General features: G+C 42.1%; 1 protein-coding gene across 3 annotated transcripts in view; it reads right to left on the reverse strand.

Moving 5' to 3' along the window:
• Nucleotides 1-1404, reverse strand: part of HLCS (holocarboxylase synthetase) — a 123843-nt gene extending 122439 nt beyond the window's left edge. Inside the window, exons 1-2 of one of the 3 annotated variants that reach the window (XM_040585054.1) lie at nucleotides 1156-1231; nucleotides 430-546 (exon numbers count right to left, since the gene is read on the reverse strand). In XM_040585054.1, coding sequence (XP_040440988.1) covers nucleotides 430-441 — 12 coding nt within the window. In that variant the 5' untranslated portion in view covers nucleotides 442-546; nucleotides 1156-1231. Of the gene's footprint in view, nucleotides 1-429; nucleotides 547-1155 lie in introns of all 3 variants that reach the window. The other 2 variants (XM_040585055.1, XM_040585053.1) reach the window with 2 other exon arrangements.
• Between the last annotated feature and the right edge of the window lie 11086 nt (nucleotides 1405-12490).

Raw genomic sequence — 12490 nt, forward strand, 5'->3', positions numbered from 1 at the left:
GCAACATGCTTCATAAATACATTTCAGTAATGCCCATTTAAGTAAAATGGGTACCAACTGAAAAAATTTCCACAAACGCACATACAAACATCAGCAAAAAGGAGAGATCAGAGAGACCCTTATCCACAGGCATTCTGGTATTTAGTGACAAGTTTAGACAAATCCAACATTCATTTGAATACTTCAGACGATCTGGGGGGAGTGCCAGAGGAGTTGCACTTCCAGACTTGAAAGCCCAACGCAAGCTTGCTTTCAGTTTTACTTCATGCGATGGCAAGCGAAACTCGTTCCGACGCGATATTTCTGCACCGTCACCGGCTGCCACAGCCTCACCGCACCCTCCGCTCTCACCGTCCATTTCCAAAAAAGTGATTTTCACAGACTTGCGTTTTTCGTATCATTTTCCTCACTTGAAACCAGGTTTCGTACCGGGAGAAGCATGCCGTCCTCCGCAGCCAACAGCTCAATCCAGACCCCAGCCACGTTTTAAATCCCTGACACAAACCTCGAACGCACAAACACGGCACGCATTTTCAGACTAAAGCCCTGTGCGTGATAAAAGCATGTTACCAACACGGAAATACTACCGGGCTCTCCTAGCCAAGCGCTCCTACAGCTGTACTTACAAAGCTGCACCTCACAGGCATACAGCAGAAAACGCTCCCTCAGCCAACAAGCTACCGCGGTGAAGCGAGGCAACTCCGACGTCCTGCGATCTTCTGCCAAGGCAGTTACCTGGGTCTCGCCTAAGCCCCCCCCCCCCCGACAAGCAGGGCGGTGCCAGGCCCGGCGACCCACACGAGGCATTCTGTCAATCGCAAGCCCCTGCCCGCCACTGACCTGCCGCGCTCCCGCTGAGAAAGCGCAGCCCCGAGCCCCGCAACCGCCGCTCCGTCCCCGCGCCGGGCTCCGCGACCTCAGCCCCCCGCCACCGCCGCCCCGCCGGGGAAGGCCCCGCACCGCCCCCCACCCCCACCCCCTCCCATCCCCTGCGGCCGCGCAGCCCGCACGGCGCCCGGCAGGGAAGGCGGCTCGCCGATGGCACGGCGATACGGGAGGCCGTTGCCGGCACGGCTGCTCTCCCGCCCGAGCGGCCCCGGGCGCGGCCGGGCGAAGCGCCTCCCAGGCCTCTGCCCCCACGGCTCGGGGCGGTACCTGCGTCTCGTCCGTGAAAAAGACTTTGTTCCCTATCCTGAGGCAGACTCGCTCCTCGGGCGGCACCTGCCAGCGCGGCTGCCGAGCCGGGGGCGCCGGTGGGCCGGCGCAGCAGCAGAAGGTGAAGGAGCAGCGGGATCGGTGGAGGCGGCGCATAGTGCGGCGGATGACCGCGGCCGAGCAGGGCCTCCAGCGCGCCCATAGGTAGAGGTAGCAGAGCGTAATCAGCATGGCGCGCTGCGCTGCGCCCCCCGCCCCGCCCCGCCGCCGGCCCGGCCTCCCACCGGCCGCCAACGGCCTAGCGCCCGCTGAGAGAGGCCCCGCCCCGCCCCGCCCGGGCCAAACAGAAAGGGGCGAGCCTGCTGGGCGAGCCGGCCGGCCGCTCTGATTGGCTGGCGGCATCGCGCCCTCGGCCCCACGCCCCTTTTAAACCCCCGGCGCGCCGGCTGCTGGGGGGCCTCGCGCCCCGCTGAAGCGAGCGACGGCGGCGGCGGCTGAGTGCTTGGATCAGGCAGCGCTGACGCGAAGGAGCACCTGGTGCTGCAGGAGGCACAAAATCCTGCGTTGAAGCAACATATAAAAAAAAGACACCGAGAGGGCCCCGCCCCGTGTCAGCTGGCCTGTGAGGAAGAGCGGCCTGTGTCCTTCTGCCTTGGGCACCACGACCCGGCCCCTCAGGGAATCCTACAGTTTCTGCTCTCCAAAGCCAACACTGTCCTGATGGACAATGGGTTTGGGTGAACACAGCAGTTCAGTGTTGTGGGGCAGCCCCCCAGCTCTGTGCACCGTTCCTTCTGCAGTGCCGATGCAATGCAGGGAGCTGAACTTGCATTTCCACTGTAGGGATGGGTTTGCTATCCCGGAAGCTGCATTTGACCTTGCCGCGGTGGCTGACAGAGAAGTATATATCCAGTAGGCAAAACAGTGCGAGCCAAAGTATTCGTTGGTTGGTTTTGTGCAGCAACAGGGAAGGACCTCACCTTCCTCAGACATGGCTCTACACTGCCCATGGTATCCAACCGGAGCGCTATCCCCTCCGGCACAGAATCTCCAGGTCCCACACCTCTTCCAGCACAGCCGCCAGAGGGCAAAGCGGGCACAAACGGATGCATTTGATTTCAGCCCGTTCGTTCCGTTCTCTAACGAGAAGGATGAAGTCAGGGCTTAGAGGGGCTGGTAATTGAAGCTGGAGTGAAGAGCAGCCTGTGGGGGAATAAAACTGTAGGATTTGCACGTGCCACATGTTGCTAACACAGCTTGCTGCTACAGAAGATGCAACAGACTTAACAAGATACCCTTTACTCCTCTGGTGCATGGAAGTTATTTAATAACTTCTGTATTTTATGTAAGGTAGTCACAACATCGAGTTCTGTGTAATGAACACATGTATCAGTCTGATCCTACAGGTATTTAGTAAGTGAGTGAAAAAAGAAGCGGGAAAAAGGCAAAAATGCTAGAAGAAAGAAGCCAACACCAACATTAAAGTTGCAGCTGACCAATGCATGACATTAGTTTCCTGAACAGGGTGTGAAGCTACATTCTTTTTTATTGTTATGAACTCAAGGCCTTGTATGCACTTGAAAATTACTAAAATAGGTATTCTAAAAGAACCATTTCCTAAGTGGATCTCCAGCAACAACATACAGCACTGCAGATAAACAAGGAATAAATTGGCCCTGTGCATTTTGGAGCAGGCATCAATATGAAAAAAGCACTACCAGTCATATGACAGACATTTTACTACTATAAGTCTGCACCCATACCAGAACCTTGTCCAAAATAATAAGAATCACTGACATAATTTTGATTTCCACAATGTATGGCAGAAGCAGGTGACAGTTTCAGTTGGAGGGTCAAATAATTTAAATAATTCTCCTTCTCCATCTCAAGCTTAAGATATACTTGCCTTGTGCTGCTGCTATATCCTGTACATATTCTACAGAGAGAGGAACAGTGTCTCCAGTGGTCCTAACTTGGCATTATACGCTGTTCCTTTGTGTGCCACTGTCTTGTGCAGGAAGTCAAAATACTTACCCAGGCACATCAAAAGAAAGAAAACAAGCCAAGTATACAACCTCAAAAGAAAGCTCTCAACTTTGGAATCCACTTTCCCTGTAACAATTCAACAGCACATGCACTGCTGACCTTCAGAGCACACACAACTTCAGAGCAAAACACAACTGTTTATATAATCTTTGCACAATTAGGAACATGCTTTGCTTAAACCTGTAGTGGCATTGAATGCAGACAACTATATTATGATCCTTTTTGTTTTTAAGGTTCCCTTACCCTGGAAAAGTTTATGAGTACCTGAGAAAACTGAATCAAAACTTCATGATGCAAAGGAATCTAAAGCAGAACAGTATACAGGCAGAAACAGTCACCATTTTAAAGCAAGTTTCTACATATATTTGCATAGTCTCAATTAGAATAATTTGAAGCCATAAAGTTGCTGTAGGTTTTCTAGTTTCTATTATAGTATAGCTTGGACTTCGTCATGACACGCCGTGATTAAAATGTTAAGAATTCTAGATTGGGAAACATCCTTTTTTTATTATTGTGAAGCCAAGGCCTTGTACACACCAGGAAATTTACTAAAATAGGTATTCTTAAAATAACTATGTCAATCAGTTCCTCCTGACAGGAGGGTGGAAGGAAGCCTTGGAAAGAAACCGTGAGCAATATTAGCCCTCAGACTTCCCAGAACATCTGGGGTTTTGTCATAGAGAAAAGATTACTGAAAAATAGTGCAAGATGCTGAACACACATACACACATACGACATTGTTTAAAAATAATTTGAAAAACCTTGAAGAAAGTGAGTAGGCTAAATTTTGTATATCTGCCCACAAGCTTGGAGAATCTGATGCCTCACACCCCACACACACACAATGGGAGAGAAACACCAGCTTCTGCCTGTGGGGGGTAGATCTCCCTTAGGTCTTCTAACAGTCCATATGGGAGGGCCCTCAAAGGAGGCAACTTGGAACAGGGAGCCAACTCTACCATGTAACCTCAGCATACATGAGTGTCTCTTTCTGACTTGAAAGGAATATTATGAGACTGGCCTTGCTGTGCTTTGTGTATGGCTCGGTTTCTTCCTCCCTCTGTTCCCTAAAAGCTTTTCCAACAATTTCTCTTTGAGGAACTTTGCATGCTATTAGTGGCTACAAATGCCTATGCCACATTGATTAATACCAGATATTATTCAAAACAATACATGTTGTAGAGCTATCCTGCTTCCTTGACTATATCAATTTATATAGAACACTATTCTTGCAAATGCAGAAGTGCTTTCACAAGAAAACTGAGTAAAACATGTTTCCCAAAAAGATAAAAAACCTCTTCCAATTAACACAGAATAATTATCTTATGGCTCATCTCTCTGTAAGAATAAAGTCTGTCAAAGTTATTCTCAGGTAGTATCAGAAGTCTGAAAAATATTCCTGGCTTCTGGGAAAATTGGATGAGCAACTGTAACAGAATCTGTTTTCTGATTCTGTGAAGTGTTCACCAAATACAACACCTTGTATTAAAATCAAGCATATAGTTCTTAATATTAGACAGCTATGACTGGCCTAACTGCTGCATCATTTGTTTTTTATTTTTAGAAACTAGAGATCATACAACGCTACAGCTGCTTCTATTTTACTGGAATAAACCATTTTCCATGGACCTGCAACCTGATTTTAGCTAATGATTTCCATGAAAATACCAGTTAAAGTTGTGTGCTTTGATTAATTAGTACAATAATGTAATATTAGCTTACAATTTTTCTACAGTGTTACAGGTATTTATATTAGATTACATTATAACTTTATTTTTAAATTTATATTTTCAATAATTTTGTAATAATTACAGTCTTGCAGGGCTTTATCAATAGATTTAATTGAGGGTAACTTTGCATCTTCCAGAGAGCTATATGTTAGTAGTTTAGGTTTTAGTCCTGCACTAATATCCATGTTGGCAGATTCTGTCCAGAGGTATAAATCAATTATCCCCACATATGGATCTGATTGCAAGATCAGGACTATAGACATCAGTTGTGTAATGCACACTTCCCTTTCAACTATCAAGTTAAATTAGGTCTAAATAAAACTAAGCTGTTGAAATTATATATGTGTATTTAAGACTGTAACTCAGCAAGATATTTAATTACAATTTAGGTTACTTAAGAAGTTTGCCATTTTTTCTCAGGACCCATGCTGCTATTTAATATATATTTTGTTATTTGAATATTATTCACTATGCTTCATCCTAAGGTACTGATTTTGATACATAAATGTTTAAAGTTATTGCAACTGTGCATATATTTTCTTCTTTGAGATATGGTATTATTTACCTAGTTATAACTTTACAAATATCACAGTATTTAAAATAGGGAGGAAGTAGATTTAGACTGTAAGTCCTCTATTACATATTGTCAGTGCTTCCCAGAACAGCATTTATTTAATGGCTTTGGCTTTTGAGTTTAAAACATGTCTATTTGTCACAGCAAGAAGGGATGTTTTAAAGAACCGGAGAAATTTATGTAAGAACTGGACCTCAAAAAATCCAATCCCAGATTCTGTCACTGAAGACTACTTCAAAAACATCAGAACCTGTGTTACTTTTAGCAGTCTTAGGAGTGCCAAGTAGCTAACACAACCATACAACTTGCATCAATATAGGCAAATCAGTCTGACTTTCAAATCTGACCTAAGCTCCTCCCTGTTGGAAAAAAGACACTTAAATTTAAGCAATATCACCAGACTGCACAAAACCCCGTACATGCAAAGGTGTACATACACAGTTTTCTAATACAGAACAATTTCAAGGGGGAAATGATGTCTCCAAAAGAATATATCCAGTGGTCTTTATCTGTGGGACCAGCCCCTTCTTTCTGACTAGACATGTGCTACCTCCAGTTGGTTAATTACTTGAAAAAGAGCCACAAGGCTTACCCAGGAGGGATGTGACTCCCACTGAGAATTTTGAGTGTCTTCTCAAACTGACTGTTTTGATGGTTTCTTCAGCTAAGCCAGCTAGAGGGACCTAATTTGTACTAAATAATCAACAGATATTCCATGCTCAGTAAATTAAGTGATTTTTTTTCTCTCTGGGAAGAAAGTTAACATTAGATACCAATTATATTTGGGACCTGAATCTGTTTCCTTTGATGTCAATGCGTGAACAGCACCAGTGGAAACAGAATTCAGCTTTAGGTTCCTTAGAATCCTCTTACATCTCTACAGTAGTTGGGAAATAAAGGAAACAAAGTGAACTGTAGTAATGAACCACAACAATGAAAATCCAATAATGTCATCCACCAGGTAATAATTGTTCTTGTACAATGTAACAGGCTATGAGTAGGCACGTAGTAAATGAGAACAGTGGGAAGAAAGCATGGAAGAAGTCTGCTTCTATTTAGTCTTTGTAGGCTTAAAGCACCTAAGTACTGAGTTCAGCTCTGGGGTTCCTAACATAAGGACATGGACCTGTTGGAGCCAGTCCAGAGGAGGGATATGAAGATGCTTAGAGGGCTGGAGCAGCTCTCCTGTGAAGACAGGCTGAGAGAGTTGGGGTTGTTCAGCCTGGAGAAGAGAGGGCTCTGGGGAGACTTTATATCAGCCTTCCAGTGCCTAATGGGGCCTACAAGAAAGCTGGAGAGGGATTTTCTACAAGGGCGTGTAGTGATAGGACAAGGGGTAATGGCTTTAAACGGAAAGAGGGTAGGTTTGGATTAGATATAAGGAAGACATTCTTCATTGTGAAGGTGGTGAGACCCTTGAACAGGTTGCCCAGAGCAGCTGTGGGTGCCCCATCCCTGGAGGTGTCCAAGGCCAGGCTGGATGGGGCTTGGAGCGACCTGGTCTGGTGGCAGGTGTCCCTCCCTGTGGCAGGTCCCTTCCAACCCAAACCATTCCATGGTTCTATATATCACATACTTTGAAATTAAAGGCTCCTCAAAGCGATGACATTTATACCCCTTATTCTTTGATAGACAATCTTTTTTGAGCTTTCTTCTCAATCCATCAAAAAGCAATCAAATTAAAGGAACATCCCTGTAGTCTTGAGGAAGTCACTAGGCCTGTCTTTAAATCCTCTCACCTTCACTCATTTTTAGTATCTTTTTCAAATAAAAATAGGACATGGAAAAGACTTCATTCAAATCCATTGAATTCTTTGAATTCAAATATATTAAAAAATATATTTGAATTCAAAATAATTCTTAAAATCATTTTACATTTTAAATTCTCTTCGAGTCTCTGTTACACTTCTTTAGGACAGGATGTTGATGAGTTTTCCCAAGACATGCAAAAAGAGTATATCATGTATTTCATACAGAGCAAGTAAGGATTTTGTAAAACAGCGACAGAAAAAGATAAAGGGTGTGGACTGTTTTCTGTCTTAAAGGGTGCCAATTATTTTCCATGTTATTTGCTAACCAAACTTCACAAAAAGCCTCTGTTTCCCTGGCAGTGCTCTTCCCAGGACAGCCTGCCAGCCTGAGAGCTCTAGCTTTGAACTGTTTGGGGGAGTCAAAAGAAATCTCATTAAGGACATGTCTCTCCTTTTACCTGAGGCCGTGTTTGTTTTAGGTGAGTATTCTTTGGGAGTTAAGATAAAGGAGGGGCTGAAAGGCCCAGGCAGGCACCCAGCCTGCCACAGGCTTTAGAGCATCGAACGCCATGGAGGGTGCAGCTGCAAGTCTCCCACTCCAGGCTGCAGCGGGTGGCATCTGTCACTGCTCCTGGGGTGCCCGGCAGCAGCAGCAGCAGCACCCGCCCCTGCCCCAGCCCAGGGAGCACCCCGAGAGGTAAGGCTGGTGCAAGCACGTTTTTTTCAGCAGCCTTCCTTTCAAAACTCTGACTGTAAGTATCATTTGAATGTAATAATTTCAGCATTGAATAGACAATGGAAAACAATTTCCAACTCCAGAAATATATGTTTCACTTGGAACAGGTATCTTATTCATTTTGCTGGTATTTATTCTTTTCTGACTAATATTTCAGAACTTATATATGGAAGTCAATTAAAATTAAGGTTGCAATAACTGATTAATTCTTTTTTTTTATTTACCTTTCGTATCTGAAAGCACTTTTCCATTTTCATAATTGTAGAGATCTGCTGCACAGCAGTGCAATGGAAAGTACTGTTAAGAAGAGCATCCATAACTGTAGTCTCCCCCACCAAACAAAAGGCAGATGTAGCATCCACCACTGTGTATGCTCTCTTAAGCTAATGAGATCAGATTGCCCATGTCAGTTTAATGCTGGAGTTGCTTACTCAGTAAATAACCAGCCATTCAATGACGGCATGGAATCTGTATTTAGACATACTGTCAGAGAGGGAGGTTTATTTTTTTATTTTGTAGCAGTGCTGCATAAATAAAAAGATTTCAGTATTAATTAAAGCATCATTTGGAGTTCAATGCAGTCACTTTGAGTTGTGAAATCTTAAAGGGAAATAACAGTTAAAAATATGTAAGTGATTGTCTAGTTTGTTTAGTCAGATCGTAGACAGAAGACAGACTAATACTGCCATAGAAATCAGATTTTCCAAATCAAAACATGTTGAAAAGAAAAAACCCCACATTATTTTAAAAGATGCTAGCAGAATCTAACAAGAGGAGCCGTACTGTACAGATATTACCACAAAGAATTAACTGTGGGAGCATTATTCTATCTTAATCTTCCAGCAGCCCTGCTTTATGGAGGCCCTGGATGCTCACAGCAAGAGATGGTGAGATGACAGAGAATCAACAAATGGTGAGACTGCATTCTGGGGAAAATAATCCTTATAGAAAACAGGTGAAGAAATTGGAACTTTTTGAACGCAGAAGTGAGACCTGGTCATCTATTCATTTGTTCTTTCAAGCATGTCTTCAGTGTTTGAAAATATGGTTCAAATTACGGTGTTCTGTATGTGACAACGGTTAAGAGTGTCTCTAATTTTGTATCAGATACAGAATCACTATCAATTCTTAATAAGGTGTAGAAAGTAATGCTTACTCAAAACGACCCTTATTTTAACAGCAGTTTTTATTTGCTTAATTATAAAAGAATATCCTCAGTTTGAAAACTCCAGACTACTGTATGTGATATTTTGTATATTAGGGGGAGTTTGAGTGAAAATGACTTGAAGATTAAATTTAAAAAACATACTTTCAGGTACAGAATTTTACTGAGTTTTTTTGAGAAGGATGTTGCTATAGCTAAACTAGCTAGGAAATAAACAGAAAACTGGATTTTGAAGTAGCTCTTACCACCAACATTTGAAAGGCATCAGGATTATTAGTTTTACTTACTCAAGTAGGAAGATTTGCCAGGCTCAAAGAACAAAAATAAAGAGAGATTGAAGCACATTCAACATAGGTCCCAATGCTGCAACTTTAAAAAATGTATTGAAATGGTTCTACTCCCATGCCTAGTTCTAAGTAGCTGCGTAAGTTTTTGCCGCATCTGATCTGCAGTTACATCTTCAACTTTTTACCACAGGCTCAGCAGGTTAAGACAACAACTCTCCTTAGCACAAGTCTTTAAAGACTTGCAATTTCTACTATATTCTAGCACATGCAACACCTTTTTACCTTGTAGTTTTTGTCTGCTGATGATGGAGGTTGTAACTGTACAGATTGGAGGGACAGCCACACTCCTCCCAGCAGGTGCTTTGGGAAAGCCTGTGGAAGAACATCTTTCCAGGCAGTGTTCCAAGCTTTGCCAGAGGCACCTGTAAATTTGCAAGGATGAGAGGAGTCTTACTCTCATGAGATTACACGCTTACAGTGATGATTTCGAGAAGCTAAGGTTTCTGAAATCAGGAAGTTGTGATTTATTACTGAGGTTATGTTTTTGTAGAAAATTTTATTCAACGAGCTCAAAAGCTTTAATTCACACTGGGGCTTCTGCCCACTTGTGTGAGAAAAGAGAACCATTTATGAAGTTTTCCACATTCATGCTAACAGCCTGGCATTGTTTCAAGCCAAACATAACTGAAAAAGTCGGTTTCAATTGTTTAACATTTCTCCTTCCTACCAGAAGCTTCACAGATCATTCTCATTCATACCTTATGGCCCATCCACACTGCTTCAGCATCCAAGATGCCTCTGTAACTCGGGACCTAATGAGGGCCAAAGGAGGGCTTTAGGAGCCCTTCCATGTGGTTTTTAAGAGGGTCACAACAACTGAGGACAGATGCTTGGATTCTTTGTGTGATGCATAGGTGGGAAGAGGTGCTCCTTAATACATACCTACATACCACAGCTGTGGAAAGCAAGAGGTATCTTCTTCAGCAAAGTTACTGAGGCTTCCAGCAGGCGGCCTTCAAAGATGGATTGAGCACACTGGTTTTGATAGTTAGTTGCATGCTGGCTACTTTTATTTTCTGCAATGTATACATACAAATGCCAATGCTTTACAGATCAGTAGACACTCCAAACGCTGGAGAGTGAAGCAAATAAAAATGTCAGTATCCTCTGTGTGTAATTAAAAAAAAAAAAAAAAGTAGTTTAGGAATATATGTATAAGAATCTAACCTGAGAAACTGAAAGATGCAGAGCAAAGCACTAAAAAATGAAAGTACTGGTACAAAAAAATAATATTTTTAGCTCTAATGCCAAGAACATGTACTACAATATACCCTATAGTTACCTCTACATAATATACTTTTCCTTATATAAAAAGTAACACTTTTCCTACTACCTAAATTCAAATACGCCATTATTTATGCCCAAAGAAAAGCCATGAAAAGTAATTTAAAGTTACTATTGCCATATCTACAACATAATACAAATTGAACATTGACCATTTTCTGCTCTATACAAACTGAGTTAGATTTTGCAGTTAATTGACTTTAATCAGAATTGCTTTTCAGAAATGCTGTGTATAGTCTGTAAAGAAAAAGCATATAAAATGTGTTCAATTAATAAGTATTATTACAGATATAATTATTAAAACCTAACATGTATTCCAAAGAGAAGGCAGTAGAAAATACAGGTCAATAAAGAGAAAAAATACTATTTTATTTTTTATGTAAATATGAAAGGAGAAAAATAACATATGGTATGTGACACAGATACTATGATCACATCTACAATGTTCAGCCAGATCATGAGTCCATTTTACTAGGTACTGTGGAAACAAAGTAAATTAGTCTCCTGCTTAAACACACAGACACAGACACATACAGACACATACAGACACACACAGACACACGCACACAGCCGCGCACACAGACACGCACACACAGACACACACACACACACACACACACACCAAAACCCTAACAGCCTGAAGACAAATAATTTTGGCTACAAGACAAACAGGTGGGTATGAGAGAAATAGGCCAACATAAAAGATACAGAGAGAATTGTATAGCACTCAGTCCATAGCCGGAGGGGTTTTTGGGGCCCACCAAAATATCCATGCTGAAGCCTGCTTCCTCAGAAAGACAGATGAATTGCCCTGAGAGTAGCAAAGGTTGTCTTTGTTTGTGGCAGAGTGGGTGGTTTCTAGATTCTGTTCACTAGAAGTTCTAGTACAGCAAAGCTAAATCTTCCAATTTTAGGCAACATCAAGTTTATAGCAATAGGAGGAAAAAAGAAGTCTTCTTGTTTGAAGATATAGAAGAGAATACATGCCTACAAGATTAAGTGATAGGGCTCAGTGATTTTGGGACATGCTTTCAGGTTTACATTCCACGTTTATAATCTTAATAGGATTTAGTAACATTAACATTTGCAAATTATTGGGTTTTGTTCTGACCTTAATTTGAAGGAATGTATTCTGTGTATATTTAATTATTATAAATTTTTATTTTTATTCATTTTAATTATTATATTTAAAATACATTTTTCCGACCTACTCTGTTGTATCAAAAATGTTTGGTTTTTTATTGCTGTTTACATACAAATATGAGATGCCAGCTGTCTCTTGAGTTTACTGTTTGGATTCGTAACATGCTTGTGTGATCTTTGATTACAGTTAAGCCTGCTGGCTTGAACATTGCAGCTCCAAACTACTAGTTAGCATAGTCAAAGAAGTATTTTATAAAAAAATAACCTCCCAATCCCTTAAGGTAATTGAAAATCCTTTTTTCTTCCCATCAATGAACTTCCATTTGGTGGTGTTATTAGCTCAGCAGTTGCTATAGATATTCCATAAGATTTCCATAGGCAAAATGTACAGCTTCATGGCTTTATGGCTCATAAAATGTACAAACTCAAATGCTTTGTTAAGTGTGCAACTATTGGCAGACTGCAGGCACGTATATTCTCCGAAGTACACTCAGAGTAAAACAACATGCAACACAGCAAACAGCAACATTACTGTAGAATTTTACAGTTAACTGTAGAA

The sequence above is a fragment of the Falco naumanni genome, chromosome 2 (genome assembly GCF_017639655.2).
Source record: "Falco naumanni isolate bFalNau1 chromosome 2, bFalNau1.pat, whole genome shotgun sequence".
Taxonomy (NCBI): Eukaryota; Metazoa; Chordata; class Aves; order Falconiformes; family Falconidae; genus Falco; species Falco naumanni.